At 47.9% G+C, this 27,975-nt stretch overlaps 1 protein-coding gene across 1 annotated transcript; it reads left to right on the plus strand.

Annotated features, from left to right (window-relative positions):
* The first annotated feature begins 3,025 nt into the window (after window positions 1–3,025).
* lrig1 (leucine-rich repeats and immunoglobulin-like domains 1) lies at window positions 3,026–27,872 on the plus strand. The gene is made up of 18 exons (XM_057031293.1): window positions 3,026–4,033; window positions 11,950–12,021; window positions 12,541–12,615; window positions 17,639–17,776; window positions 17,851–17,994; window positions 18,928–19,071; window positions 19,152–19,295; window positions 20,378–20,521; window positions 21,739–21,819; window positions 23,108–23,179; window positions 23,394–23,465; window positions 23,539–23,702; window positions 23,810–24,160; window positions 24,240–24,521; window positions 25,525–25,959; window positions 26,040–26,174; window positions 26,253–26,510; window positions 26,596–27,872. The coding sequence occupies exons 1-18, from the start codon at window positions 3,831–3,833 to the stop codon at window positions 26,778–26,780; spliced, it is 3,099 nt and encodes a 1,032-aa protein (XP_056887273.1). The 5' UTR covers window positions 3,026–3,830; the 3' UTR covers window positions 26,781–27,872.
* The last annotated feature ends 103 nt before the right edge of the window (window positions 27,873–27,975 follow it).

A 27,975-nucleotide genomic window follows, 5' to 3' on the forward strand; every position in this document is an offset into this window, starting at 1 on the left:
AAAACAGCTACACACACACGGGAAAAAAAAAAAAAGATGAGGGCTCATCTGGTACAGTCATTATCCTTCAACAATGCACTCTCATGACAGACTCACTCGTCTCATCAGTCACAGTTTCAGACAGCAGCTAAAGGCCACGTTGTGAGTAGGAAGGCCAGTTATGGTAGCAGAATCTTTTAATGGTTCCATAACGGTGTCAAGTCTTTGTAGAACGCGTCCATTTGTACAGTATAAATCAGTCAGTACTTGGGGTCGGATGCCTTTGATGCTGACGATGGATTGCTCTATTCAAGACTACAAAAAAATACGGTATCTCTTTAACTTGAAAACAGAAACGGGTAAAATTTGTAGAATACAATTGAACAGAAACCAAATCTTTTTTATTTGTAGGCTGTACGGTAGTCAAAGTTGTCTCTAATGGCCAAAATGCATCAATAAACTTTAAGCTGAACAAGAAGTTTTATTTTGTAGATGCACGGGGGGGTAAAGGTTGGGGTTTGTTGAACGAGATAAGACAACTGTGTGTTTGTCTTATATAAACAGGAGACTCCACGCTTTGGGGTTGTGCAAAGGTTTTGAACGATTATTTCGTCTGCTGCATCACTCAAGTTATTTGTGCACCGAGTGATCCAAAGCTGGTCATCCCCTAGATATATCACATTAAAAGACGTGTCAAATGCTCCCTCAAAATAGATCCACAAAGTACCTGGTCCACATACCGCACCTTTAGATGGAACACTGAAATGTGGAGTTGAACATACTTGGAATAGCATTTGTAGACCTCCTGTCACTTGGGCCCTGAGTTCAGTGTTTAAGCAGACAAGAAAGTGAATGAGCAAGGAACATGTCCAAACCTGTGATTTTATGTTGTGTATATACCACAAGTTTGACCATTTTAATCATGCGATTGCCCATTATTTCATGCTTTACACGACCACTGAAGTCATGTTCAAACAGGGTCTCATCTTCCAGATGTTTCGAGCTGCTGGACTCACCTGTAGGCTACTGCATTAGCACACATACACACACAAATGCAACGTGAAACCTTTGCCTATTCCCAGCTAAAGGAACGAGGAACTGCGCCACTAAACCGCCTGCAGTGCTGCAGGTGTGAATATCTGACTCATCCTCAGCATGATTAATAGCGCTGAAATCTGGGACTTCTCCCAACAAGATGCGATCACAATAGCTCTGACAGAGTCAATCAGTCCGATCTGTCAGTGCCAGGAAAGAAACGTGATTTCGTTCTGTTAAAGAAAAAAAAGTAAAGAAAAAGATGTGGTCTTGGGGCCAGAGGGCTGACAGGGCCACTGATTTATCGCAGATGTGCATTTCTGAGACGACGGGCGAGTATTTTCCTTCAACATTTGGGAAGAATTTTGTGCTATCATGCAGCCATTATAGGGCAAACCTGAATGAAAAGATCAGCCTGGATACACAAGTATGCATGCATGGGTGTGTCCACACATATTAAATATACAGTACATACCTCTTTAGCACACAAACATGCAGACAAAGTGCACAATAGTAGTGGGGAAAGAAATAATATAGTACTCTAAAGTACTCCGCACATACACATAATTAGCAACTGCATGCACACTGGCCCTGGTCAATGACAAAATTGTGACAATATGTAAATAAATAGACAGGATATCGAACCAGTTAGCTCACATGCTGCTGAGTAATGATGGAATGTGACCAAGGAGACACATTCAAGTACTGCGCTCACTGCTGCACTTAAACAACTTGTGCTAATGTAAACGTATAGATGGTGGACATTTTTTGTGCATTTATTGTTCAGCATGGGCTTCTAATTGATTTTAATGACAAAACACATTTGAAGTCATTTCATAGCAGGGTAAATACACATTAATATCTATCTATCTATCTCTCTTCTCTCTCTCATCTCTCTCCTCTTCTCTCCTCTCTCATCTTCTCTCTCTATATATATATATATATAATATATATATATATATATATATATATATTAAAAACTCCACAGCCTGAATAATAACTTGTACACAGGTAAACATACACAAAATACCAAGTTTTTTCCATTTTAGATGTTATTTAGAGATGGTCAAGGCTCATTTACTGTACGTGTCACCACGAAAATGCTACTACTATTAGAGTGAGGAAAAGTAAAATGAAAGTGAGGTAAAAAAAACTTCAAAAGAGCATCAAAATATACAAAATACAGTACAGTACCTCAAATAAAAGTTATACTAATATAATTTTTTAGCTTGTTGCATGTTCGACTATTTGATCCCTAAGTGTAGATTGTTAAATGTTTTAAATGTAAAACATTAAAACTAATTAAAAATGTGATAGCAACAGGTTATCGTTTAGTTGGTACAGTGCCTTAATAATTGAAACCTGCAATGAAACAAATCTGCTCTTATGTGAAAAGCAAAAGGACCATTTCAGAACATTCAGTTGGCATTCACAATAATGACCAAAATATAATGATTTTGCTTTGAAGTGCAATAAACGCAAAGGCTGGTAATTTACAAGACGGATGAGTGAAGCCATAATTAATTGGTGGGATGAGTTAACATTTATTGTCAGGTTTAATGATGTGCAAAACTGGTTTGAATTCCCTGCTATAGAATGCGGACTATTGAAAGACAATAACGGGCCATTTATACCTTTCTCTTTTGTTTCTTCTGTAAATCTTGATTTCGCCCTTGCTGACAAACACGTTTAAAGGCGCTGTTGTAGTATCGGAGCCAATTATGTTATTATGGCTTGTTATAATGCGATTACAGGGCTTGATCCCGGTGATTGTCTCTTTAAGAAGCAGTGAGAGTGAGAGGAGGTGGTGCGGTTTCACACCCCGGGGTGGGAAACGTGGGCGGGGCCTCCAACCGCTGACTGACGGCCGCTCAAAGGTTCTCCCGCACTCCGCCGCGCAACCAGCGCCCGCGACGACCAATCAGATGAGAGCTAAGCCCGCCCATCGAGGCGAACCAGCCAATCGCAGCGGGCCAGGGGCGGGTCCTCCAGCAACTGTTGTGGATCCAACGTGGGACCACGGAACGATCGCGGAGAGAGGAGAAAAAAGGAAAAGTAATTCAAGAAAGGAAAAAACTCATGGTGGTGGTACACGCACGGAGAGGAGGGGGACTAGATTTTGCTATTGACCAGATCGTCGAGGTTTCGTGACCGCAGTCTGCACCTGATGGACCGACGGAAGAACTCCTCTGGGACGGACTGAGCGCATTTGGAAGTTGGATCTATTCGACCGGAGAAGGAGCTGCGGGCAACACGGGGAGCTCCGCCGGAGAGACTGATGATTCGGGATCCGTTCCCGCACCTCCCGCACTTACTGTCTGCATCCTCAACTCTGTGGCTGGCATTTACAACGACCTCAAAAGTCGCCGCGTTCACCGTTTTACCAACTTAGAAGCGGCTGTGATTTATTTTTTTTAATAAGAGAGACTACATTCAAAGCTACAGTTCGCTGTTTTTTAAAAAATGTCACTAAAGTCACCAGCACTGCCGATAAAGTAGTTTTTACTGCTTTGCGGACAACTTTTTTGGGACGTTATCTCCAAGTTTAGGGTGACGCACACAGCCGGTGATCTGGGAATCACCTTTGATTTCCAGCCCGCGTCGGACACCAGAGAAAGTTGGACTGGGGAGCTTGTCTTCTTAACCCCTCTTCCCTGGGATGGAAAGCGCTCCCCGCTGCAGCAGCCTGTGTGAGATAGTTGCCAAACGAGACATTTAATGTGCTAAAGCGGCGTGCGGTCTCCCCCCAGAGCTGTTCCCGGTTTGTGGGTGCGAGGACATAGTTCAGCGGTCGCGCTATTAAAAGTGGATACAAAATGGCGGCGTCCCTGGGACGATTTGGATTTGATCCCCGGTGTGTTTTGTATCTAATTTTGTCGGTCCAAGTGATCGTCAGTTCTGGAATCAGTTCGGACTTACCCTGTGCCCTGAACTGTACCTGCAGCGGGGACTGGGTGGACTGCAGCAGCCGGGAGCTGACAGCTGCGCCCCCGGACCTGCCGGCCCGGACCGTCTCCCTGTAAGTGAAGTTGCCCTTGCCTATTTATTGACGTGCCCATAACGGGGCAACGCTGTAAAGGTAAAATGGGATAACGTGCAGAGGTTTTCCTCACTTAAACTTTCAAAAGTTTGCAGTGTTTTTTTTAAAGTTTGCGTCCAGAATAGGCTTTATGGAGGGACAATGTTGTGGTTCTGCTCGTCCCGCTGTAATGAGCACCGATGTGCTCGTTTTAGCTTTTTAATTTCTGTTATTTGGTGAGTTGAGTGGAAGGTCCCTTGCAGCGAGCCCCAGTCCCCTGGTTTAGGGCCCCATTTCTTGTGAACTGAATTAATTGAAGCGCCAGCGGCATTTCTGCAGGGGACCCATCTCATTCGGGCTTGAACAAGACTGTTCTTGCATTTTAGTTCTTTTTACCACGTCTCTTCCAACTACGCTGTGCCATTTTTTTTTTTGTTTTTCAGTTTCTGAATTAAGGTAAGAAAAAACGAAATTCCCTTGAGTCGTGACGTGCATCTGCCCTTTCTTTGGGGCAGAAACTACAAATCCAAGTGTTGGAGTTTAAATTCCCCTGACTTTTGCCTTTGAAAACCTCCTTTTTACTGAACTAACTGCTCTCTTAGGTTTGAGAGGTAAATAACGTGTCATAACTAATAAACTTTTGCTTTCCTTACACACGACAGGTTCGGCCTTAGTTTACAAATCACATTTCCAGCAAGTGGAGCATTGTCTTCAGGATGGAGGCTTCAACAATCGGAGCCCTGTGCCGCCGGCTTGTTTAGGAAATTGGCCAATCTAGAACATTATCATGGAACCTCAGGAAATTTCAGGAGTTACCAAGTTGAATGGCACAGTTTATGTAAAGACCTCGCCGTGCGTTTTAAGGACGTCCACCGGCGGTTCTGAAACTTCTGCCACAGTTTCACATGTTGCTGCAGAATTTACGGCATCTGTGTTTGTCGCTGGGAATGCGGGGTTAGAGACCAAAGGCTCCCAGGGTTTTCTCTGGCTCAGAATAGACACGAGGGTGACCGTGCACAGCAGTGAGCAGCGGGATCCATCTGCGTAGCGTCGTCTGCTAAAATGTTAGCTGACCATTTGGTATCCAGCGTTCTTTTGTCTGGGCAGCCACGCCGTAGCTGTTTTTTTCCCCTAACACAACTTTTAAAAAAACAGCTGATATCACATTACTGATTGTTTATCTCCTTGAACCTGCAGATTTTAATATTTAGGAGCTGTAATCTCTTTCGACAGGTGATGAGAAACCTAGGCTGTCCGTTAGCGTTCCCCTGGGAAGCAACCTTTGCGCAAGTCCGGTGAAATGATGAATAACAAGACTTTGTCTCTGGCAGCACCACTTAGCCCAAGTTAAAGTGCAGATTCTGTTTTTCACGTGCGCGGAGCTGCTGCAGCCCTGCTTAAATACCAACGCTCAAGCTTTGCTTTGTGTAAAGAAGAGTCCTTTGGGAAACTCACACAAGTCCGCTTGTAACATCTACTTTATGATTACCTTTACCTTATCTTTCGAGATCCAAGGAGCCGCCGTCTTGTTGTTTTCCGAGGGAATGGCTTTATGGCTTCAAATTATCTTCTAAAACACCTAGGTTGCATATTTCCACGCTGCCCAAGATAGGCTCATTATGCTGGCGGTTAAATCAAAGGGAGCCGTCAGACAGACAATTATTGTCCTCCATTTATAATACCCACCCACGTTCAGACCTTTGGGTGCTGCCTGCCGCGCACAGGAGGGATTTAGGGTTTAAACCATACCAGTTGTCCTGTGCTGACTCCAGCCACCCGAGTCAAAGTGAAAGCAGCACGGATTTGACCACCGCTGTCACGTTTATCTCGTGGAGGGCGGCACGGCGGTGATGTTGACAGGGAGGACAGGATCCACATGTGTCGGTAAACACAGGCTTTCCCCCTGCATGCCTCCATCTTCCATACAGTTTTAAGTACATACAGGCGTGTTTCACAACAACCACAGTGTTTTGCTTTACTCCCAGTGGAGGCGGATTAAACCCTTTTTAAGATAAATCAGGCGCTGCCCAACCGTTGGTGTGGGTTTTTTGCAGTTATCTTAATGCAGGATCTTAAATCCAGCTTACGGTAACGGACAAACAGCTCACTAAAGGGAATAGATGCACATTTTTTAGAGCTTTTGCATGTTCTATGTGCTGAACTCGGATGATAAGGAAATCCTGCAAAAACTACCTCTTTGCTGTTAAATATCTGGCCAAGGTTTGTCTATTGCTTCTGTTAGATGAAGAGTTTAATAACATTCAAAGCGAGTCGGGTCCAACATACTCACATGTTGCCTCTCAGGAGTGGTGCTTTATCTTATTTGGAGTCATGGTAATGTGCATAAAAAGCATTTTCCCCCCACCCCACAGTGCAACAGGCGTAATGTGATTTTCAGAGCAAATAGCAACAAAAGCAGTAATTTGGCCCCCGATAGCTGCGGTTGGGAAGAAATAAGGCAGATTTATCGTGTCATATCCTTACAGCCAGTGTTCCTCCTTTTTAAATCAATAAAAAAGCTAATTTTTAAAAGGTTGTTTAATGTTATATCTGCTACTGTGGCTATTCCCCAAGGTGCCGCGTTAACCAAATGTTCTGATGCAACTCATCCTCGAGCCCTGACCTCAAACCTTGCTGGTAAATAACCCATCATTGTTGGTTTTGGTGGTTTCCATCAGGAAATGAGTCTGTGTTGGTGGTTTCCGGACTGGAGCTCAGACCTCAGCTGGGTGGTTGGTGGGTGGAGGGTAAAGCTGCAGATTTACCTGGCCTGGGGGGGCGGCTGATGCCTTCAGATCCCTTTTCCATCAGTATTGACTCACCACTTATTTATTTTTCCTGTTAGTTGTGCTCACATGGACTTGATAATGGATCTGAAAGTATAATAAATCATAAGTTTGTGTTTTATTATAGCGTAGGTGGAGCTACAACAGCTGTATTACTCGACTGCACGGCCCCTGGTGGTTTTAGTGCATTTCTTTTATGCACTTGCAATCTCGTGGTAACGGGGACGATTATGGCAACTTGGTTGACTGGCGGTCTTCTTTAGATATTTGGAAGACCAACACAAGGATTTAAAAGGGTTTGCGTTATATTATCCACGGCCCTCACTTTTTATGTTGTTTTTTGTCAGTGTCGGAAGCTGACGGTCGGTACATGTGCTGTGGGAACAGCTTTATAATAACATGCTAATAACAGTCATTAAGTGTTGCTGTTAATGGTGCTGCACATGTACTCGGCGGTCATCAGGCTATTGTTTCTGCAGTTGGATGATATTGTAGAATCTTTTTAAACCGAATCAGGAATGATTCCCACCCCCAGTTGCAGCCCAGATGTGGAACAGTTTGGAACTTCATCGTGGCTCCGTGGTGTTCACACAAAGGGCTAACAGGTGCCCCCTCCCTCAGTCTAGTGTCTTCATGGATCTCCAACTCTAACCCCTTCTCTGCATCCATCCAGTTGTCCCTATGAAGGCACACAGGGGTGTTTTCCCGCGCCCATGAATGCAGCGTGTAAGAAGCATGCTCGATCGATGAACATCTGGTCGGACTTTCGCAATGTGGAGAGGAAGAGGAAAAAAAAGTGTGACTTGGACAGTGCGATTGTGCGCAGTTAAAGAAGCTTCTCCCCAGGAATTCTGGCTTACTGGAAAAAGCAAAGCGGCCTCAGAGTCCTTGTGTCTAGACAGTTTTACATGTGCAGGCCGCCATTAAGACAATCGTTCTCCCCAAATGGGTGGAGGGTGATTGCAGAATTGCTGTATCCCGCTAACAAGCAGGATAGAATTTGACTGATGGCCCTGTCTTTTTCTCTGCCCTTGAGTCGAGGGGTCAGCCTGTAGCACTCAAATAATAACCGTAGGGTGAAAAGACATACAGCGCTTAAGTACTCTGGACTTATTTGTTCAGATTAATTGGGGGACACTCATTTCCTTTAACTCACAAGGAAAGTAATTGAGTGCCATTAGTTTAAAACCGTGTGTGTACATTATGTGTATATTGTGTGGATAGCAGGATTATTGTGCCTCTTGCTCGAGGAAGTCTGGTCTGGCGTCGTTTGGCTCGACTGAAGGTTCACGCAGTGCCTTGGGCAAGTGCAGACGCTCCTTCGTGACCTCTCCCTTGTTGGTGTGGAGCGCCCCGCGTCCCCTTCAGCTTAGCCCCAAAGTGGCAACAGGAAGCGCGGCGGCGCACACGCAAACGATGTTGTGCGTTTATTGTCGTTAAGGCGAACCTTTTTGGTCGGGGCGTGCCTTGTCAAAATTGTTAAAACTGTGACCTTGTTGTTGTCCGTTTCCTACCTCTGCATAAAATGGTGGCCTGAAGCTGGTGTTAGCGTTGTGTACACTCTCGCTGCAGTTGCCCGGCTATAAACTGGCTTTAATGACAGGAAGGTTTCTGTGTGTGTGTGTGTGTGTGTGTGTCTGACAGTCAGACACTCAGGTTATTATTTGACCAGCTTTATGACACTCTGAAATCAGGCACATTAAGGCTTCTTTACCTCCCAAATGGACGACAGGAGGCTTATCGCTGACATCACTTTACACTTTCAGTGAGCAAATTTCACGCTGTATCAGCGATGGAAAGAGGAAAATAATGATGATGTATGTGTACATGAGTTAATCCTTGCTCTCTTCCTCTCTCCTTCATATCTGTTCTCTCCCACATGCAGACCGTGTGCTGGCGTACATACTGTCATGTGCTATGACATCACTCTTCTCCCCTGTCCTCTTACTCCCATGGCAACAATAATACCACTATTTATAAAAGCCTTTTAATGAGTGTGATGTGTCAGATCACCCGTAAGGTTCAGCGTTCGAGGCTGATCAGCAGTTAACAGTGCCGTAAAGTGATATTTGACAGGTAACGGTAGAATTATCTAACTTTTATGATGACGGGGGGGGTGCCATATAATGCACACATCATTGATAACTATTAATTTCTTGGAGATCGGCCGCGGAGCCACGGGTTAAACGGGTTTTTTGTCTCAGCTTTGTGTTGAGGGAAACGATTTCTCATCTGGTCCTGAACATTCTGTAAGTGTTTGTTATAATCCAGCACACATTTGTGTTTTGGCAGCTGAAGGAGGATCCCGGTGAAGGTGTTCATCTCTTTGTTCTTATCCAGATGTTTTTATTTCAAATGCTCTGCGTCTCTCACAGAATAGTTTGGAGAACCCAATGAAACAGTTCTAGGAGTTAAATACGGCCCATCTTCTCCATATAAGTGCATATTTAGTGTCAGTTGCCCTCCAGACAGAACAAATTGAGCTCGGTGTCGAATTCAAAATAAAAGAATTATAACACACATGCCACACAATCGGCACAGAGCACTTTCTTTTAAGTGTCCTCGATTTTGATCGCGCTGACTAATGTCAAACAGTCCAGCCGGTTTGTTTAAACTAGTTGTACCGTACAATGGAATGTTGTGTTTGAACCATTACGGCCAACTGCTTTGTAGTCTTGGCCATGATTAATCACAGGGGCCTGAATCTATTTCCATCATGCATACTTTTCTAGGCAGATGAGCTCCAAACTAAAAGAAGCTGCCGTCTTATCTCTGGTTTTTGTGGAGCGTCACAAAGAACTTGTCTTCTCTGTCCGAGCAACTAAACCCTAACAATGAGCATCTCTGACAGTAAAATAGTTCTAAAATCTTCAACTCAAATGTGCTGTTTGCAGTTCTCTCAATCCAACTGACAGGTGCTGGTTTTTACAGGAGGGCCGGAGCCAACAGTGGTGGTTCGTGACGAAAGCTACCGTCAAAACGCCGCTGGCCTCCATCTCAGCCAATTACAGGACTTCAAAACACACATTTTTACCACGAAATAGGCCAAATTGAAATAGCTTCACTAAAACGTCGAGAGTTGACCCCGGATCAATCAACAACGCTACTTTATACCGAAATACATTTGATTTCAGCAGGAAAAAATAGATTTTGGGCTTTAGTTGCTCTTGAAACAGGACTGATGAGGAATAATAAGCTTGCTGCGGCTGCTCGGCAAACACTTGGAGAAATGACCTAATTGGAAGGTCACTCTGGAAAACATTAACTGCACTTAGAGTCCACCCCATCTTCATCATCCAGCGGAGGCCGGATGGGAGGCAGTGGTGCAAACCTTTTAAAAGTTTGAGTTGTGTAAACAGCTCAGGTGAAGGACAATGAAGCACATGCGTGCTTGTGCACGTGTTGAAAGTGGCTATGGCATCAGGCATCGCTCTGTTAAGATACACAGAATTGAATTGAATTGAATCAGATTTATTGCCATTGTTCATGTAATACACAGTATTACACAAGCTAGGAATTTGTCTTGGTGTGACGCTGCGACATTCAACATAAAGAAGACAACAGAAAAGCCCTGGGCTGAATTTGTGTTAAAAAGGATATATTTCAAATCTGAGGCTCATCTCTTAGGTGACCACACTTTCCCGGTGTTGTATGTGTGCTGGCTGAATTTATGACCCTCCAGCCCGAGGTGTCCCTTAGGCTCATGACTGGGAACCATATGTGTGTCCCTGTCCCAGGGGACGGACACACACAGGCTGTACAATGTTGAAAATCTAGAGGAGGCTCATAAAAATGTGGAAACCGGGATTTTGTTGAACACTTTTTACATTTGTCTTTCCCGTTCCCGCTCATCCGGCGGGCAGCCAGCGTACTCTAGACACGGTAACGCACCTCCCAGTCAGACCTGTGCCTGGGGGGCAGCAACAGGCTCTGCTATTATCTTGTCACACAGATGCAGAGAAGAAAGCCTTTTTTGAGGGGGGCTGTCATTATCTGCAATCAAGAACAAAAGACTAGAAATGGAAACGTGTCCACTAAGGAAGGTGTTGAGATTGATGGGAGTAAAGGCAGCGCGAGGCGTGTGATTCCAGCCTGTAGTGATATTATTGACCCCACCTCCACCAATACTAGTTCTGTTTTTTCTGAATAAATCATTGATTTGACGTAACAACCTCTGTCCAAGACTGCCCCCGTCCTTTCTGATGAACGTTTATGGAAGACCAAGGGAAAGTTTGGAGAAATAGACCAGGCGGCCGGGAGGCTCGGCCCGTCCGGGCCTTTAACACGCAGCATAAATGAGCCTAAAGTTACAGGTCAGAGGATTTGTTGGTCCTAATCCCACAGACGAGCAAACAAACCAACAAACCTCTGGGAACAAATAGCCATCTTTCGGCAGGCCTGCGAAACATTCCTGGGCTGTCTCTCACGTCTGGACCAGAGGGACGGAGGGGTGGGAGGCAGTCGGCTCAGTGCTGTGGGTTCCATTGTCTCGCCTGGGTTAAACTCCCCACCACACAAACACCACTGTCACTGCCGCATTCCCTCTGCCAACAGGCCGGCGGTGTGCCAGCCAGGCAGGAGGTTGTGTGTGTGTGTGTGTGTGTGTGTGTGTGTGTGTGTGTGTGTGTGTGTGTGTGTGTGTGTGTGTGTGTGTGTGTGTGTGTGTGTGTGTGTGTGTGTGTGTGTACATATTTGTTTGTGTGTGACAGAGATAGCACTTGTTTATGGTAGGAATAAATTTGATTCATGGAGCCCGAGGAGCTCAATCTCAAATATAAATGTGTGTTATACACACACACACACACACATACACACACACCTCTCATCACTCTGATGGCAGTAATGTTGTATCACCGCACAAATCACACTAACAAGCCTCCTCACAAGTCAAGTGTCGGCTATTAAATACACTGTTAGCGGAAAGTGCAAATTGACTGGCAGAGGCGGGCTGTGTGTAATGTTGGGAAAGGGAGCCAGGACAGAATTGATGGGATTGATTTTGCGTTTTCGGGTGCGCTCACTGATGCCAGAGACAATTGTTGCCATTGATCTGTGACAAATACAGGGAGTTTGGTGAACAGTGTGGTTATTACATTTAATAACTGCTTTTTTTTGTTTGTTTCTTCTCAGAACTCTCAGCCACAACAAACTGACAACCATCGACGTTGAAGCGCTGGACAACCTCCCCAACCTGAGGGAATTGTAAGCAGAACAGGGTCCTGAATCCTTGGACAGGCTGTGAATAATGCAGGCAGAACATTCACATCATTTCTCAATGACCACTGCGCTTCTGCTCCACTTCCCAGGAGCGTTCGCCTGCGTTGCCTTGAACTTAGTCCAATTTAGAATAAAGTGTTGGTTTTCTATATTAAGCTTCTTCTCCAGCACCTGATACTGTAGCCACTGCTGGCCTTGTAAATATTTTATATGGTGAGGAGAGGTCTTGGCTCTGTGTCACTCGACGCCTGTGTGCGTACACACACACACATACACGTACGCGCGCACACACGCTAGGCAAGTGATGATACCCACTATGGTGACATCTTTAGCAGCCTTGCCAGCCAGTCATCTATTACAGGGATAAAATACAAACTGCAGGTTCTGGTATTGTTTTGAAGCCGCTAAGCTACCGTAGATGATCTCTGCGAGGAAACTTCAGCTCTTTTTGTCTTTCTTCAGTTTTGTTCTCTGACCTATTGTCGTTTGTTCTCCTCATCTCAGGCGGCTGGACCACAATGTGCTGACCTCGATACCACATTTAGGACAGGCTGCCTCCAAGATCGTATCGCTCTACCTGTGAGTACCCCTGATGTGCTGCTTCACATGGTAACAGAATTACCCTGCTCTCCGTTGCTGTATTTTTAGGCGAATAGCCTCTTTGAAATGCTCTAGAAATAGTCTTTTGACATCTATGTAAGGCCCATACACCCTCGCATCTGTGAAGTAACACAACCTACTTATTAAATTTAGCTGTGAGTGTAATGCTGTTTCATTAAACAAGTTCAGATGCTGCACTTGAGATCTGTTCGAGTAGAAATGGGGCTTCGTCTTGAGCAACCGCCGTGAGGTCACATACAGTAACTGATCGGTCTTGTTCATCTGGCTGTGTGCCTGCGGTGACTGTTGCTGGTTGCCTGGAGTGTCAGCATGTAACGTTCCACCTTGACTGCCTCCCTGTTGTGAAACTGCGCCTGTAGGGACTGCTTACGCTTGCATCTCACTGGAGATTTAGTATCTCATTCAGGAAGGGCGTGTGTGCTCTTGTCTATGTCAGAAAGTCGGTGGCTAGCTTTATTTTGATTTGAATTTTAGAAGCTAGCGAAAGGAATGCTTCTGAAAAATATATCCTGTTCAGTTGTGTCATTAAATTGTGTCATTCTGAGGTCACGACAGTCTGAAAGCTCATTTGGTTTGTGGGAATTTATTTCTGCAGAGATAGTTGACAGTTTTAGAGTTAGATGTGAATTATGGGAAGATCGGGACATGCATGTTTATTTAGCACTTACTGAATTAGCTGAATACATCATTTTGACAGATTACAGTGGGATGTTGTACAATTAATGGGGAAATGCAAGATAATTGTGTATAAATGTCTCGTCTTTCTGTCAGTGAATGACCTCTCTGTCCACCTTGTGGTTTGATTGACGTTTCCTCCCAGGAAAAGTCATCTGTGTCGGAAAAGTTGTGAAATCCAATAACGGTAGCCTCTGAATCAGAGTTTCTTAAGACTTTAGATGTAATACAGAACAACAGCCATGAGACACTTCATATTTTAGATAATGTTCAGAAGTATCGTCATTCCAAGTTTCTTGGGATTAAATATCAAAATGCAAACAATGGCCATATTATCACTAAAATATGTAAATTAGAATCGTAGCCTAGTAAAAGTGACAGTTTTAACAGCTGCATCTGTTAAAATAAGACATAAATGATATTTTAGTTGTGCTATTCATGAGTTTTACATTAACCCAAAGTTGCTGTGGTACCGCAGCTCCTAACGTCTGTGCTGAACACTGGTTTATGCTTTTATAGTTTAGTTTTAGTTTGGATTACATTGGAGATCAGATAGCCTCGTGCTAAGTTGCCTGAATTCTTTAGTGCTTAGTGCTTGCATGCTGATGAACTGACTGTGCAGCCGAGTTCCTGTAAAATCACAGTCATGGTGGAGTCACTGCAGGTGGTAGGAGTCTCAGCTTGGGCTTCCACAGTCTCATCTGTCTCTGAATTTATCCTGATGATCAACATAAAGACTTATCACGTTAACAAAAGGTGTGTGTTGTTGTTCTGCCTTCCTTTTTAGTCTGGAGCTGCAGCGTTAGCACAAACGGTCTTTCTCTTTGTTTAAAGCAAAACAGACCGGAGCAAGTTCACCTTTACTTGTGCAAACTAGAGTCACAGCCTCTCCAGATGATCAGGGTGTCTTTTTTTGGACCGACCGGGGGCCTGTTGCTAGGGGAAAGCCTGTAGGTCTGATGGGAGGGTGGGATCTTTCCAAAGCCACGCAGCTGAAGAGAAGGCCCACTTCCAGCTGCAGCTGTCACTCACATGGCCAGGCCAGCGTGGAAGAATAAAAAGATGGGAAAAGAGAGGTGGGCAGTGGTATCTCAGGGGTCACGACACCACCAGAACACACTTTTTCAGGAGTACGGAAGTACAACAACAGGAAAATATTGGAAAATTAGAAGCCAGAGTTGTTTCTATAGGCTAATGTGGTTTGGAATGTTGTCAGACTGCAAGTTTGTTCAACAGTGACACACGCACCTCGTTAGCTTGCTGACAGTATCACTGAACACGGCACGCTAATCAGCCTCCTCACAGCTGCCGAGTCTTTGAATAAATCAATATTATGGAAGAGCATGTAGGCGATCTACATTAATCATGGTTTACATGGAGATTTTCCAGACGAGAACCAGGTACAAAGAAAAGATGTCGGCCTCTTTCATTATTAGTGGGATTTGGAGTAAAATGTAGAGTCTTTGCAACCTGTTGTTGGTCTGTGGCTTCTCCCAGTTCAGTGTCCAGCCTGGTAGAATGAGTCACAACTATTATTCTGAGACGGTTTAGCCACCGAGGCTGAATAAAAGTACTCTGTTGGACAAAAGAAGCAAGCCGTTTAAGGACAAATCCAGTCTTTTCATTGGTGGAGAACTGATCCAGCCTTTTTACTGTTTCCTGTAGCCTTCAGGCTATTGTTCTCATTGACAGACAGCATATATCCTCTCTGGTGGGAATCATCAGGAACAGATAAGCTCGCGTTTTTATGAGGGTAGTTACTAACCCTAACCTTGTTAGTCACGCATCACTCAAACGTTGTGCTAGTTTCTGGTCACTAACCTTAGATGGACTGATGGAGTTTTCAGTTTAATTAGATAGCCTATCAAAGCAGCCCAAATCAAAACGACCCTCCGTGGCAGTGGTCCCAGAATGCACTTGTCAAACCCGCTGGGTGTGCATGACTTAACACAGCCAGGCTGTAAAACCACACAACGCAGTTAAAAAAGCCAATATGGAAGTTCCACCACGGAAGCCCAGACTTCTCCTTTGTTTCATTGCTCAGTGAAGATCAAAGAAGCTTTTTAAAACAGGCTGCAGTGACCCGAACCTCCGGATGATTCGACTTTGACGCGATTGGATTTTAATCCCGACCGTAACTTCAGACCTAGAAGGAGAGGACGAAAAAAAGCTTCCCTGGTGTAACGCCGTGTACATCAAAGAGGTGTCGAGATGAGTGAGGCTTTGATAATCAGATGGTCAATGAGGCACTGTAAAAAGATTTAGAATTTAGAGGTATTTAGAAGCAGGACAGAGCGAAACGAGACTTCAAAGGCAGCAGAAACGAACTGGGCTCATCTTTATCTGAGATGTTGGAGGCCCTCTGATAATCACATTTGTGAACACTGCCAGAGACGTGAGTGTGTGTGTGAGTGTGTGTGTGAGAACTTCAGCTACGCTGAGCTCGAGCTTCATCTGTGTGTCATCCACAGCTGGAGCCTGACTGTGGGAGGGGTGAGGTTTAGTGGTGGGAGAAGGCGGGGGAGGGGAGCAGAGAGGTCAGCCTCTCCCACCAGTTTCAGACAGATCTGTTTTTCCCAGCAAAGGTCACCAGCTGTTGACCCCACTTACCCCATCACCCCCCCATACCTTTCCTGAGCTTTTCTGCTGGAGCTCACTGCAGCCACTGTCTGCTGCTTTGTCCCACACGTGCACTTATTTGTTTGCGAGTGCGTGCGTGCGTGCGCGGGGGGGGGGGGGGGGGGGGCTCGTTTTTTAATGGTTCCTGCCACTGTTTATTCAGGTGGGCTGCTGTGACGCGGACCCTCCTCGCCTCAGACACCATCAAATGTGTGTTTATGTGTCTGTGTGTCCATCTGCTGGCTGGAGGGTAGAAAGAAGGGAGGGGCGTCTCAGTTGGGACACATTTTGCCTCCAGGCTGTGTGGTAACGGGTGTTTAACACCCCCCCATTAAAAGTTGTCAGTGAAAGTCAGGAGGCGGATTATATGGAGTGAAGGCGGACAACAGGGGTGAGAAGGATGCTGCCTGAGGGAAGAAGTGTTTACTAAAGAGACACGTTCTCAAGGACGCCGTCACGTTGCAAACGCGCACGTGCCGCATCAGATAAACATTCGATACTTGAGAGCGTCTTTCTGTTGGAGGACCGATCCTGTAAAAACAAAAAAAGGTGACTTATGTGCTATGAAACGCAGCAACGCCACAGTTGCCGCCTGTCTGCTGACGTTTGAATGCAAATTCCGCCGCCTACACGGAAGCATAAAGGTGCAGCCTCCGTCGTGCACCCGCTCTCCTCAGGCGCTTCGTGCATATCTGGAATATTTCCCCGAGTTAGGAAAACTGATTCCGTGATGGAATCTGGTCTCCTCCGAAGTTCAGATTTTAATCCCCTTTCCCGAGTTGTAACGCGGAAACACGCTTCTGAAACATGGCGTGACGTGACGTGGCGTGACGCGTGCACACACAAATGTAAACATCTCGACGGAGACTCCAGGTGTAACGAGGTGGACGTGCAACAGGGTTCTTTATTAACCTGTGTGTTTCCAAATGGAGCATCTGTGTTGTGTCGCTCTCTAAACTGTCCCCCGGTTTTGAAATGCAGAACAGTTCCCCCGTCTTTGTCATGTTAAATTTGACCCCGATTTCCAAAAATAACCCAACACAAATTTTTAATGGCACAGAAAATGCAAATGAATAATTCAAAGTCGTTGCAGTCAGATCCCCCAAATAAAAGCTGCGTGCTTATGAACGGGGTTAAAAGGTGACCAGTTAAAGTTTCACTAGATGAAAAACTGCAGTCAACTAAAATAAAACTGGGGAGGGAAAAGACGATAAAATGACTCCTGTGCTCCCATTAGTGTCCTCAAACCTTCATTTCGATGAAGAGAAGTTGTGGATCATGTGAAAATATTGCTGCTAACGGGATGACAGCACCCAGCGGAGGACCAGCAGAGACTCGCCCTCCTTCTCTAACCTTCTCTAAAGAGGCCAAATATGATCAAGATGCTTCATCCATCAAACCAATTCTGCATTTTAGCCTCGGCGAGGATTACAGCCGTGTCCTTAAAGGAGGCCAGCCTCTCTCCTTAAGTACACATTTAATGGTGCACGAAGTCCTCTTTGTTCTGTGTGCTCTGCTCTTGTGCCAGAGTGGCTTTAGGGAAGTCTGGGAATTTGGAGTGGCTTCCTCTGGTGACAGTAACTCCTCTGGTGCTTTCACAGCCAGTGATGGGAACGCTCTGCAGGTGGAAACAGTAGGTCTTCAAATGCAAACAAGACTCACCTTTTTGTGTTTTATCCTCCTCCAGACATCATAATAAAATACGCACGATAGAAGGCAGTCGGATCGCACCGCTGGTGTCCGTGGAAACTCTGGATTTGAGCAATAATGACATCACAGAACTCAGAGGATACAGCTTCCCAGCAGGCCTCCAGATAAAAGACCTGTGAGTAGAACCTGTTGATGATACTTCGTTGTAATTCTAGTGATTCTCAAGAACTGATGTGCTGTTGCGTTCAGGTACCTGAACAATAACAAAATCGGCGCGTTGGAGCTGGGAGCGCTGGACCACCTGGGCTCCACCCTGCAGGTGCTGAGACTCAGCAGGAACCGCATCAGCCAGATCCCCGTCAGAGCCTTCCAGCTTCCGAGGCTGACCCTGCTGTAAGTACCCCCGCATCCATCCATCCCCAGGCCCGTCAGGGTTTGATTCTAATCTGTCAGAATATTCAGCTTTAGTCTTATTACAACCGTTATATTGTGTTGCGTGAGTACTTAGCATCACGGCTGGTGTGTTTTCAGTGCTATTAGCAGGAGCCGTCTCTCCAGGGTTGGATAAAACCCAGCTAGGTAAACACCTGAGCCATATGAGCAGTGATTTATTGCCTCCATCCTTATCCCCACAGTGGCTGTTTCAGTCCCCACACTGTGAGTCTTTATCTTTGTTAAACTTCCCGCTAGCATAAGAGCGCGCTTAACTGATTTGTTGCTCAGCGGTTCCAGTCTAGTGAGCGACACACTTAGCGCCGTCCTCCCCATTGTGGCTCCAGCAGTTTCCTCAGGTGCCTTTTGTCAGACAGGTGGACGCGGTGATGCTGCACATCGCGCACACACGAGCTCATGGGGATATTTATGTGGCCGACCTGAGGGCTTTGACAGCCTGATTGACCGCTGCAGCATGAATAAATAACCATCACAGCGTTTAAAATTTTACGCCATGTTTGTTGCTGGGGCATCTCTTTTGTGTTACTGTTAATTTATGGAGTCATAAGCTGACCCTGGTCGGTAGGCTAACCCCTCAGTGTATAGAGTCCTGGCTTCCTGCCACCGGTGGAACGGACACCAGAGAGGAATGTGTGTAAAGCTGGGGGATTGTTAGCTACAACCCTCTCTGCCTCCAGCTGAACCGTGCAGGATTTCTTGGTTTTGACTACGATGTGATGGATGGAAGTGTACAATGAGGGCGAAGCATTCCTCAATCAATGTCTGTTTTACAATGTGGGACATATTTTGACACTTTGAAGTATGATTAAACGTCTCCCCGACTCTTTTCTACTTCCTTTCAAATGTTTTTACTTTCTTTTTCTTCTTCTGCAGTGAGCTGAACAGGAACCGCATACGTCAGGTGGAGGGTCTGACCTTCCAGGGTTTGTCCAGCCTAGAAGTTCTCAAATTGCAAAGAAACAGCATCAGCAAACTGACTGATGGAGCTTTTTGGGACCTGGCCAAGATGAAAGCCCTGTATGTAAAAAAAAACCACAACCCTGCGGTTTGAATAAAACGCTAAGAAGATATATTTATCTGACATTCGTCTCTTGCAGCCACCTGGACTACAACAATCTGACGGAGGTAAACAGTGGCTCCCTGTATGGACTGACCTCCCTTCAGCAGCTATTCCTCAGTAACAACTCCATAGCCCGCATCAACCCAGATGGATGGAAATTCTGCCAAAAGCTGAGGGAGCTGTGAGTAGCACTAGCATTTAAATTAGCCCAAACCCTCAGACCCTCATGCCAGATGCCCTCATGCAGAAAGCTTTTGGTAGACTGTGGTTAAAGACCGTAATCCTGTAAAGATGAGCGCCAAGGGAGAGCGCAGGGCAACAGAGAAATCAAAGCTGATGCAGTTTGATAAAACAAATTGGTAGTTCTTTTTAAAGCTAACTGCAGAATGTGTTACGTATCGTGTAATCTGAACCTCTTGTCCTGTAGAGAATCCCAACACAACCCGCCCATATCATCCTCTGCTCTCTGAAGGATGAAGTGACACTGTGCTTTAACGCTCAATACACAACGCTATTCTCAGTATAAGCCTGTTTATCCCATAATTAGAGCTCAGCTCAATAGCACTGAAGCCCTCTGACAAGAGGTTTTGTATTCGTTTCTGAAGCGCGGGGTTTTAGCAAACCAGCATGTAATCCTTTACCGGTCGTGTTGTGGTAATTTCACTCAAGGATCACGTTCACAGCCTTTGTCTAGCAAATTTGTGAGCCTATCCTGTTGTGTAGACACGGCTGCTGTCATCGCTGATGTAAAGTGCCTCCTAAGCAGAGGCCTCGCTGCCTGTAGTGTCGTGGAGTACAGACACAGCTAGCATTCGCTTTAGTCCGTTTGTGCTCCCAGCAACACCAGTGACAGCAAAGAGTGACCTGTCCTTATGAGGAGGCTGTTATTGCATTCCTGAGGGGGGGGGGGGGCAGGGTGGTCTGTGCACACATGACTGGTCGAGCACACCTAAGGCTTGGTCACAGAAACAGAGGGCAAGAAGGCAGCAAAATGTACCGCTCTGCCTTTATCAGCTCTTTAAGAAATATTATCGGCTTTGTCGACTGTTTTCATCCGCGAGATGTGTAAGGAATAAATTAGCAAGAGAAAAAGTTTTGTGGCTTGTTTGAAGGTTTTGGGCAACAGCACGTGGAGTAGACATCTAACCTAAGTTAACAGCGCCTGTTTCCTTGGACGGGTGACAGCCAGTCGTCTCCTTCCAGACCTCACACAGAACCGTCTTTTTCCCCTCCCTCCGTCTCCCCCTTCATGTCTACCTCCAGAAATCTGTCATACAACAATCTGACTCGCTTGGATGAAGGAAGTCTGTCTGTGCTGGGAGACCTCCACACCCTGCGCCTGGGCCACAACGCCATCAGCCACATCACAGAGGGAGCCTTCAGAGGCCTCAAGGCCTTACGTGTCCTGTAAGTACATCACCGTGGTATTAAATAATTCACTATAGAGGCCTCTGACGGAACACCGCGTACCTGATAACCCACCATAAAGGCTGGGGTAGGAAGAAGAGGACGTGGGAGCATTACCTCAGTGCTTCTCTCATGTTTTCCTTTCTTGGCTTTCATTAATCACCTTGTTTCATTTTGCAATGACCTTTAAAAGCTCTCTTAATGCACATTTCTTCCCCTCTTATCTTTATTGTGTTCTGTCATATGTTTAGGTAATCCTTCTGTGCACACACACGTCTCTGTCTTTTTATTCAGCTCGATCTGCTCTTTCAGTTGTATTGCCCCCGCTCTCGGTGTCTTTGAGGCAGCCCTAATCTAATCAGTGAAGGGCAGGATGGGCGTAGACTGGGCCCTGAAAAGGAGCTGGGGGAGCTTTAATTGGGCCTCTGCTGTGGGTTATGCTGGCATGGGGCTGGAGCCTGTGTCAGGGTGTGAAAGCTCCAAACAAGCCAGTCTTCCATCTAATTCGGCCACGGGGGCTGTTAGCTCGCCGGTGCCCTCCCTCCTCTGGAGCCGATCTCGCTGCTCGACACCCCCACCACTGGCCTTGCTTTAACAAGGCGGTGGGCATTCACATCCAGCCAGCCAGAAAGAGAAGGAAATTGGCAGCCCCCTTTCTCCAGTCCAACTTAGACAGCAGCCAAAGGAGGCTGAAAAGAACCAGAGGGGAATTCAGAAAGGAAGAGCAGGAGGGGGGGGTTATTGTTCACAGAAAGAAGGGTCCTCTGGCTCACTCACTTGTGTTTTCGATGCACAGAAGTGTTTGAACGTTGGGACACCAGCAAAAGCAGCTCCCCGGGCCGTCTGAGGTGTTCAGGAGTGCTGCAACTGGGTAGTTTCTGGTTTTATTTCAGAACTTTTCCTGGTCATTTCTTCCTGAGGCACTCTCCCCCCTGCTGGGTTTGCAGAGAAACATCAATGCACACACACACACACACACACACACCCTCCACTCTTCTCCAACGGAAGAACGTGCTTGATTGGCAGAGCAGAGCCGGTCTTAAGACCAGGTGCAGCGGGGGTGTGGGGTGGAGCGAGGGAGTGAGCAACGGCCAAGGGGTCACCCGTGACTCCGAGACCGGACTGTGTAATGCCTCAGCGCTGGCGAAGCCTGTCCCTGTCCCGCTTCTCCTCCCATCTCTCTTTCTCATCCCCCTCTTTTCTCTCACTCTCCACAGGGAGCTGGACCATAACGACATCTCGGGCACAATAGAGGACACCAATGGGGCCTTCTCTGGGTTGGACAGCCTCAACAAGCTGTAAGTGTCTCCCATGGTGCTTTTTTTCTTAACCTCGGCTCCGCCCCCTCCTTCGTTATCGCCCGCTCATTCTCACCAGCCAGAAATTCGATTTTCTCTCGTCTTTGTGGACAGATCGGAGCTCTTTCTTCGGTCCATCGTGGCTCAACCAATATCAAATATGCCGTAGTCAGCGTCGGTTTGCCCCCAGTTCAGCCTGGCTTTCATTATTTCACTTTTTGTAATCTCACCAACAAGTGGAACGCCCAACGTTGAAAACTATTCCAGAGTTTCTGGCAGCAGCACTCATCAACCTGTGGGATGAAAAGATGATGTCCTGCCAAGATGGTTCCCAGTGTGAGCCCTGCTGAAGGAGAAAGGCCAAGCTGAGGAGAGAGAAAAGGGGCTTTTCTTCAAGCTGGCGGGGGTTAGCGCCCCAATAGGCTTACTTCTATTTCTGCTTCATGCCTCCACTCTCCCCTCTCTTGCACAGCCCTTGTTGTTTGGAACTGAGAGAGGGTGAAATTGAGGGCTGCATTCAGCCATCAACATCAAACGTCCCACACAGCCCGCCCTCTTGACCTCGCCCCTTTTGTCACGGCGTTGGTGGGAGAAGCCCACTGCATCCCAAAGCTGCCAGCGTGAGCGATGGGGGGAAAATGCAGCAGAATGGATGAGACATCAAAGTGCTCATCACAGCAAATGTCTTTAAAGCAGCTTATGAAGGAGGAGAGAAGGTTCCACAGATGAAAATACTGATCAATCATTACTTTCCTGTAAATGAAAGAGTGGCTTCTGGTCGTCCCTGGGGAGGTGCACATTTGCTTGTGTGGATGAATCTGAACACTGGGGTCTTCATTGTCAAGCAGCCAGCCATGTCTCCCCTTCCTGTGAAGCCTTCAATGGGGGGGGGGTAGCAGTAGGGAGAGGGTGGAAGGAGGGATTAGGACCCTCAATCAGAGGGAGCAGCAGCTCATTTCTGGGCTCAAACCAGGCTTGACAGAAAAACACACATGCAGACACACTCACATGAGTATGTCCTTATAAGATCTGCATGGGAACACACACACACACACACACACACACACACACAGACACAGTAGTTGCTGTTAACGTCTAATAAAGATAAAAGTGGTCTCAGAAGAGCAGCGCAGAGTCCAGGTGCTCCCTCCCTATTTCCCAGTTCCCTCTCCAGTTTGATCTCCTGCCCAGTTCAGATTACCAGTCCCTCAATCCCCCTTTTCCACTGGCAGGTTCAGTCACTAATTGTGTGTCTCTGCTTGTTTCTACCCATCCTTCTCCTGCACAGAATTCTGTTTGGGAACAAGATCAAGTCAGTGGCTGAAAATGCCTTTTTGGGCCTGGAGAGCCTGGAACACCTGTAAGTATCCAACGTTGATCTCCCGCTCATCCCAGAGACAGAAACCTAAACCCATTTATTGTGCAACGACAACCACGTTTAGTCTGCTCACACACACACACATGCACGCACACACGCGCGCACACAGCCATTTATTCATGACACATCTCAGTCCCAGAAAAGGTGAAAGTCTTTTGCATATTTGGGATTGTGAACATCATTTCCTGTCCAACAGAAACCTGGGAGGCAACGCCGTGCGCTCCATCCAGCCTGATGCCTTCAGTAAAATGAAGAACCTCAAAAGCCTGTGAGTTCTCTTCTGTTTTTAACACTTCCAGCGTGTTGATTTATGCGGGCGCTGACACTCCGGCTCTTTCCAGTCTCATCCAGAGCGACAGCTTCCTGTGCGACTGCCAGCTCCAGTGGCTGCCCGGCTGGTTGGTGTCTCGTCTGCTGCAGGCGAGTGTGAGCGCCACCTGTGCCCACCCAGAGGGCCTCAAAGGCACCAGCATCTTCCAGGCTCCTCCCAGCAGCTTCGTGTGTGGTGAGTATGTGACCTTTGCCCCCATCCTGGAATTCACACACTTGCAAACGTGCGGTTTGGATTCGCCGGCCTCTTCAAGCTACAGTTTTCCGTCCTCTTCCCTTCAGACGACCTCCCGAAGCCTCAAATCATCGCCCAGCCCGAAACCACCCTAGTGGTCCTCGGCAGCGACGTGCGTCTCACGTGTAAGGCCGTGAGCAGCAGCTCCTCCCCGATGGCCTTCGCGTGGTGGAAGGATCAGGAGCTACTTCGCGACGCCGAGACGGAGAACTTCGCCCACGTGCGGGGTCACCGCCCAGGCACGTCCGAGGCCCCGGGGACAGGAGCAGGCATGATGGAGTACACCACCACCCTGCACCTGCGGCACGTCACCTTCGCCCACGAGGGCCGCTACCAGTGCATCATCACCAACCACTTTGGCTCCACCTACTCCAGCAAGGCGCGCCTCATCGTTAACGGTGGGTTGGCAACGCCGAGGGGCTCTGGGCTGAAGCTGCACGGCGTGTTCTTAGTCGCATTTGGATGTTCTGCCCACAGTTCTTCCGTCCTTCATCAAGACGCCCAGTGACAGCACCATCAGGACGGGTCACAAGGCCCGACTGGAGTGTGCCGCCAAGGGCCACCCCGCACCGCAGATCGCCTGGCAGAAGGACGGCGGCACAGATTTCCCCGCCGCCCGGGAGCGCCGGATGTACGTCATGCCCGACGACGACGTGTTCTTCATCACGAACGTCAAACCGGAGGACATGGGCTTGTACAGCTGCACCGCCAGGAACACGGCCGGCACCGTTTCTGCCAACGCCACTCTGACCGTGCTGGGTAAGAACCAGAGCAGGTCGAGCCTGCGCTTCCACTACAGATGGTGACCCCCCACCCATCCCGCTCCGCTACTGGGTGTTGAGCACGTCCACGTGCACGCGCGGACAGGCGGGAGCGCCGTCCTGCACCGCTCAGCACGGAGCTGCAGAATGATCCTATTTTTCTTTCTGTGCAGCTGTGGCCTTGCTGTAGGTCAAGGACCAAAGGTCAGAGTTGGGGGGTCAAAGGGGGGGTTGGGAGGGAAGAGAGGAGTGGATCTCACAGAGGGGCGTTTGTTCGGCGTCCCCCCCCCCCTCCTCTCTGTGGGAGGGATGGTCACGCCTGCTTCACTGCTCCCAGTTTATTGGCTGTTTTACACTGTTAAATCAAACAACGCGGAGCTGCGACCCAATAACCATCGCGGGACACACACCAGCTTTTGTCCTCCGGCTTTGAACTGAGCAGAGCTGCTCGTGGTTAAAAAAAAAAAAAACCACAGGAAATGGCGACGCCGCCTACAGGCCCGGCGGCCGCAACGCAGCACTTCCCCGAGGGGGCTGAAACTGAGGGGCCCCCTGTCTGGACAAGGAGAGGCTGGGAGAAAAATGGGAGGCAAGGACATAGAGAGTGTGTGTGTGTGTGTGTGTGTTGAATTCATAGGTGGAGAATGGAGAGGGAGAAAGTATTGATGGGGGGGCTCCTGAAGTGGGTTAAGTGAGATCTCTTAATCTGTGTGTGTCCCACTGTGAGTGGAAGTGCTCAGTACGAGAGGAGAGGCCCGCCTCAAAACACACACACACACACACACACTCTGAAGTAGCAGAGCAGTGTGACAGAGCTGCTGTTTGTCTGGGTCTCAGAACATCTCCGCTCCGCTCCGCTGAGTCACCCGTTTGGAATCGATACTTTAGGAATCGATCCCGAGGCGGAGCAGAAACCTGAGAGCTCGGAACCTCTGTGAATAGAAACGCTGACTCGGTGTTCCGGCAGCTCCTGATGAGAACTCTCCCCCCCCCAATCACAGAAACGCCCCACCTGGCTCAAGACCTGGAGGACCGGCGCGTGGTGGCGGGAGACACGGTGGCGCTGCAGTGTAAAGCCCTCGGCAGCCCGCCGCCGCGCATCACCTGGCTCCGCAACGACCAGCCGCTGCGCCCCTCCGACAGACACCACTTCACCCCCGGCAACCAGCTGCTGGTCATCAGCCCCGCCTCCATGGAGGACGCCGGCCGCTACACCTGCCTCATGTCCAACACGCTGGGCACGGAGCGCGCTCACAGCCAGCTGATGGTGAGCCAGCGCCGCGGCCCCTGCTCGCCCCCCGCGGGGCTGAACACCGTCACCATCGGGATCATCGTCATCGCCGTGGTGACCAGCATCGTGGTGACGTCGCTGGTGTGGGTGTGCATCATCTACCAGACGAGGAAGAAGAGCGAAGAGTGCAGCGTCACCAACACAGGTGAGCTCACGCTGACGACAGGCGGCGTCCCGTCGTGGCGACGGCCGTCCTGCTTCAAACATCTGGTTTTGCTCTTCCAGATGAGACCATCATTCCTCCAGATGTTCCCAGCTACCTGTCCTCCCAGGGCACGCTGTCCGAGCGGCAGGACGTGTGCATCCGCGTGGAGGCCGGCGGAGGACCTCAACCCAACGGCCACCTAGTGGACACCGCTGGTACTACATGCGCTCCCTCAGGCAGGAACCGGTTTGGACTTAAGTAAGCTAATAACGTGCTATTTTTGTGTTCTGCAGCCTTCGACGGTGCCGTTTTGTGCACCGATTGCATGGAAAACCGCAGCAGCTACTCCAAAGACCCCGACTACCTGACACACGGGTTCGAGTACCAGCAGCACTCTGCCCCCTCGGCCCACTACCACTCAGCAGAGCAGCACGACACGGGGCCGCGCTCGACCTCGCTGTGTAACGGCACCGCTAACAGGATCCAACAGGACGGTCAAGAATTCCCACAAAACAACAACTTGTTAGAAGGGAGCCAACATGACAGAAAAGGTCCGTTTTTTAAAATCTGCTGATTCGGCAGATGGACAGAAACAAGCATGTTCGTCTGACCGCTGCTCTTTTTTTCCCTCCTCAGCGAGCAGAGCGGGAAAACCAGCGGCGTTGTCGCCGCCTCAGGAAGACTCCTTCCACAAGCCGGTGAAGCTGGCCGGAGTCACGAGTGACTGTGAGCCCGAGCTCAGGCAGACTCTGCTGTCCAACGGACACACCCTCAGAGCCTCTCAGAGTGAGAGCGCCCCCCTGAGGAGAGCCAGCGACTAGCGGAGGCGCATTAGCACGAGGACTTTGTTTCGTTTTCTTTGCACTGGGAAATAAACTGCTACCTCATCTCGAGGACTGACTCTGACCCTCCTGGACCTGGACACAAAAGGGAGCGGCAGGACGGCAGCGTCCTGACTGTGGAGGCGGAGCTTGAATGGGCGGCGCCCCATGCGAGCGTATCGGCTGTACATAGTTAGAAACCTTCTTTTTGGGAGGTTATTATGAAAGAAAAAGGTTTAGCTCAAAATGTGACTCGCATTTGAAACATGTAAATGTGGGGAATCTTGTACAGTGTACGTATGTGCAGGGGGAGACAGAGAAATATACCTTTGGACGTTGAACTGTACATAAGAGTTTTGCTATTATATAACTTTTACAAGAGAGTATTTGAATTTATTTGCATGACAAAGAAAGGAGTGATGGTATTTTTATTTTACTTCAAAAACACAAAAAAGATGCCTTTTTCAGCTTTTTCCCAACATCCAGCTGTGGTGCCTTATTGCATGATCAAAGAAAACGAGACTTTGTGTGAGATAACTGGTACAAGCTAACACTTGATTGCACTTGAATGTTTTTCGCTGCCAAACACGGTTTTACAGAGACGCCATTTCCCTTCCGTTGTTGTCGAATGAAGAAAAAGCTGCGATTATTTTTGGTACTTCGGAGAAGAGAGCACTTTTCCTGTTCACCTCACAGCCCTCCCGCGTCTCTGGAGCCGGGAGGAAGCCCTCTAATTAGCCCGGGGTGCTAACTTTGCCGTAATTTAGCAACTGAATGTGGTCGAACTAAGGGTTCTCTAAACGCCAGTAATGTTTTCCCTGTTGAGATGATCTGAAGATAACGCACGGTCGGGGAGAACGTGTCCGTGTTCCTGCTGTAAGGACGCCTACATCGACTGGTGTACGCGTGCGTTTGGCCAGTCTGAACTTATCAACGTGACAGAAACGCCACGGGGGGGGTTTCGTTGTTTAAACCAATCCCAGCGTAGCAGGTGAAAAGGGACGAGAGGCACACTTCATGTTGGGGTAACTTATTGAGACGGTGAAGTGTAACGTGGCATTGAAGTGTCTAATAAACCCCATGTTGCTGTTACCCAGTGGTTGCTTTGTTTCGCTCGTTTGGCGACGGGTTAGCGCACGTGACGCGGCGGTCGCGGAGGAGCCATTATTTCAAATGGAGCGTGCATGAAGAAGTA

This window comes from Takifugu flavidus, chromosome 4 (assembly GCF_003711565.1).
Source record: "Takifugu flavidus isolate HTHZ2018 chromosome 4, ASM371156v2, whole genome shotgun sequence".
NCBI classification, from domain to species: domain Eukaryota; kingdom Metazoa; phylum Chordata; class Actinopteri; order Tetraodontiformes; family Tetraodontidae; genus Takifugu; species Takifugu flavidus.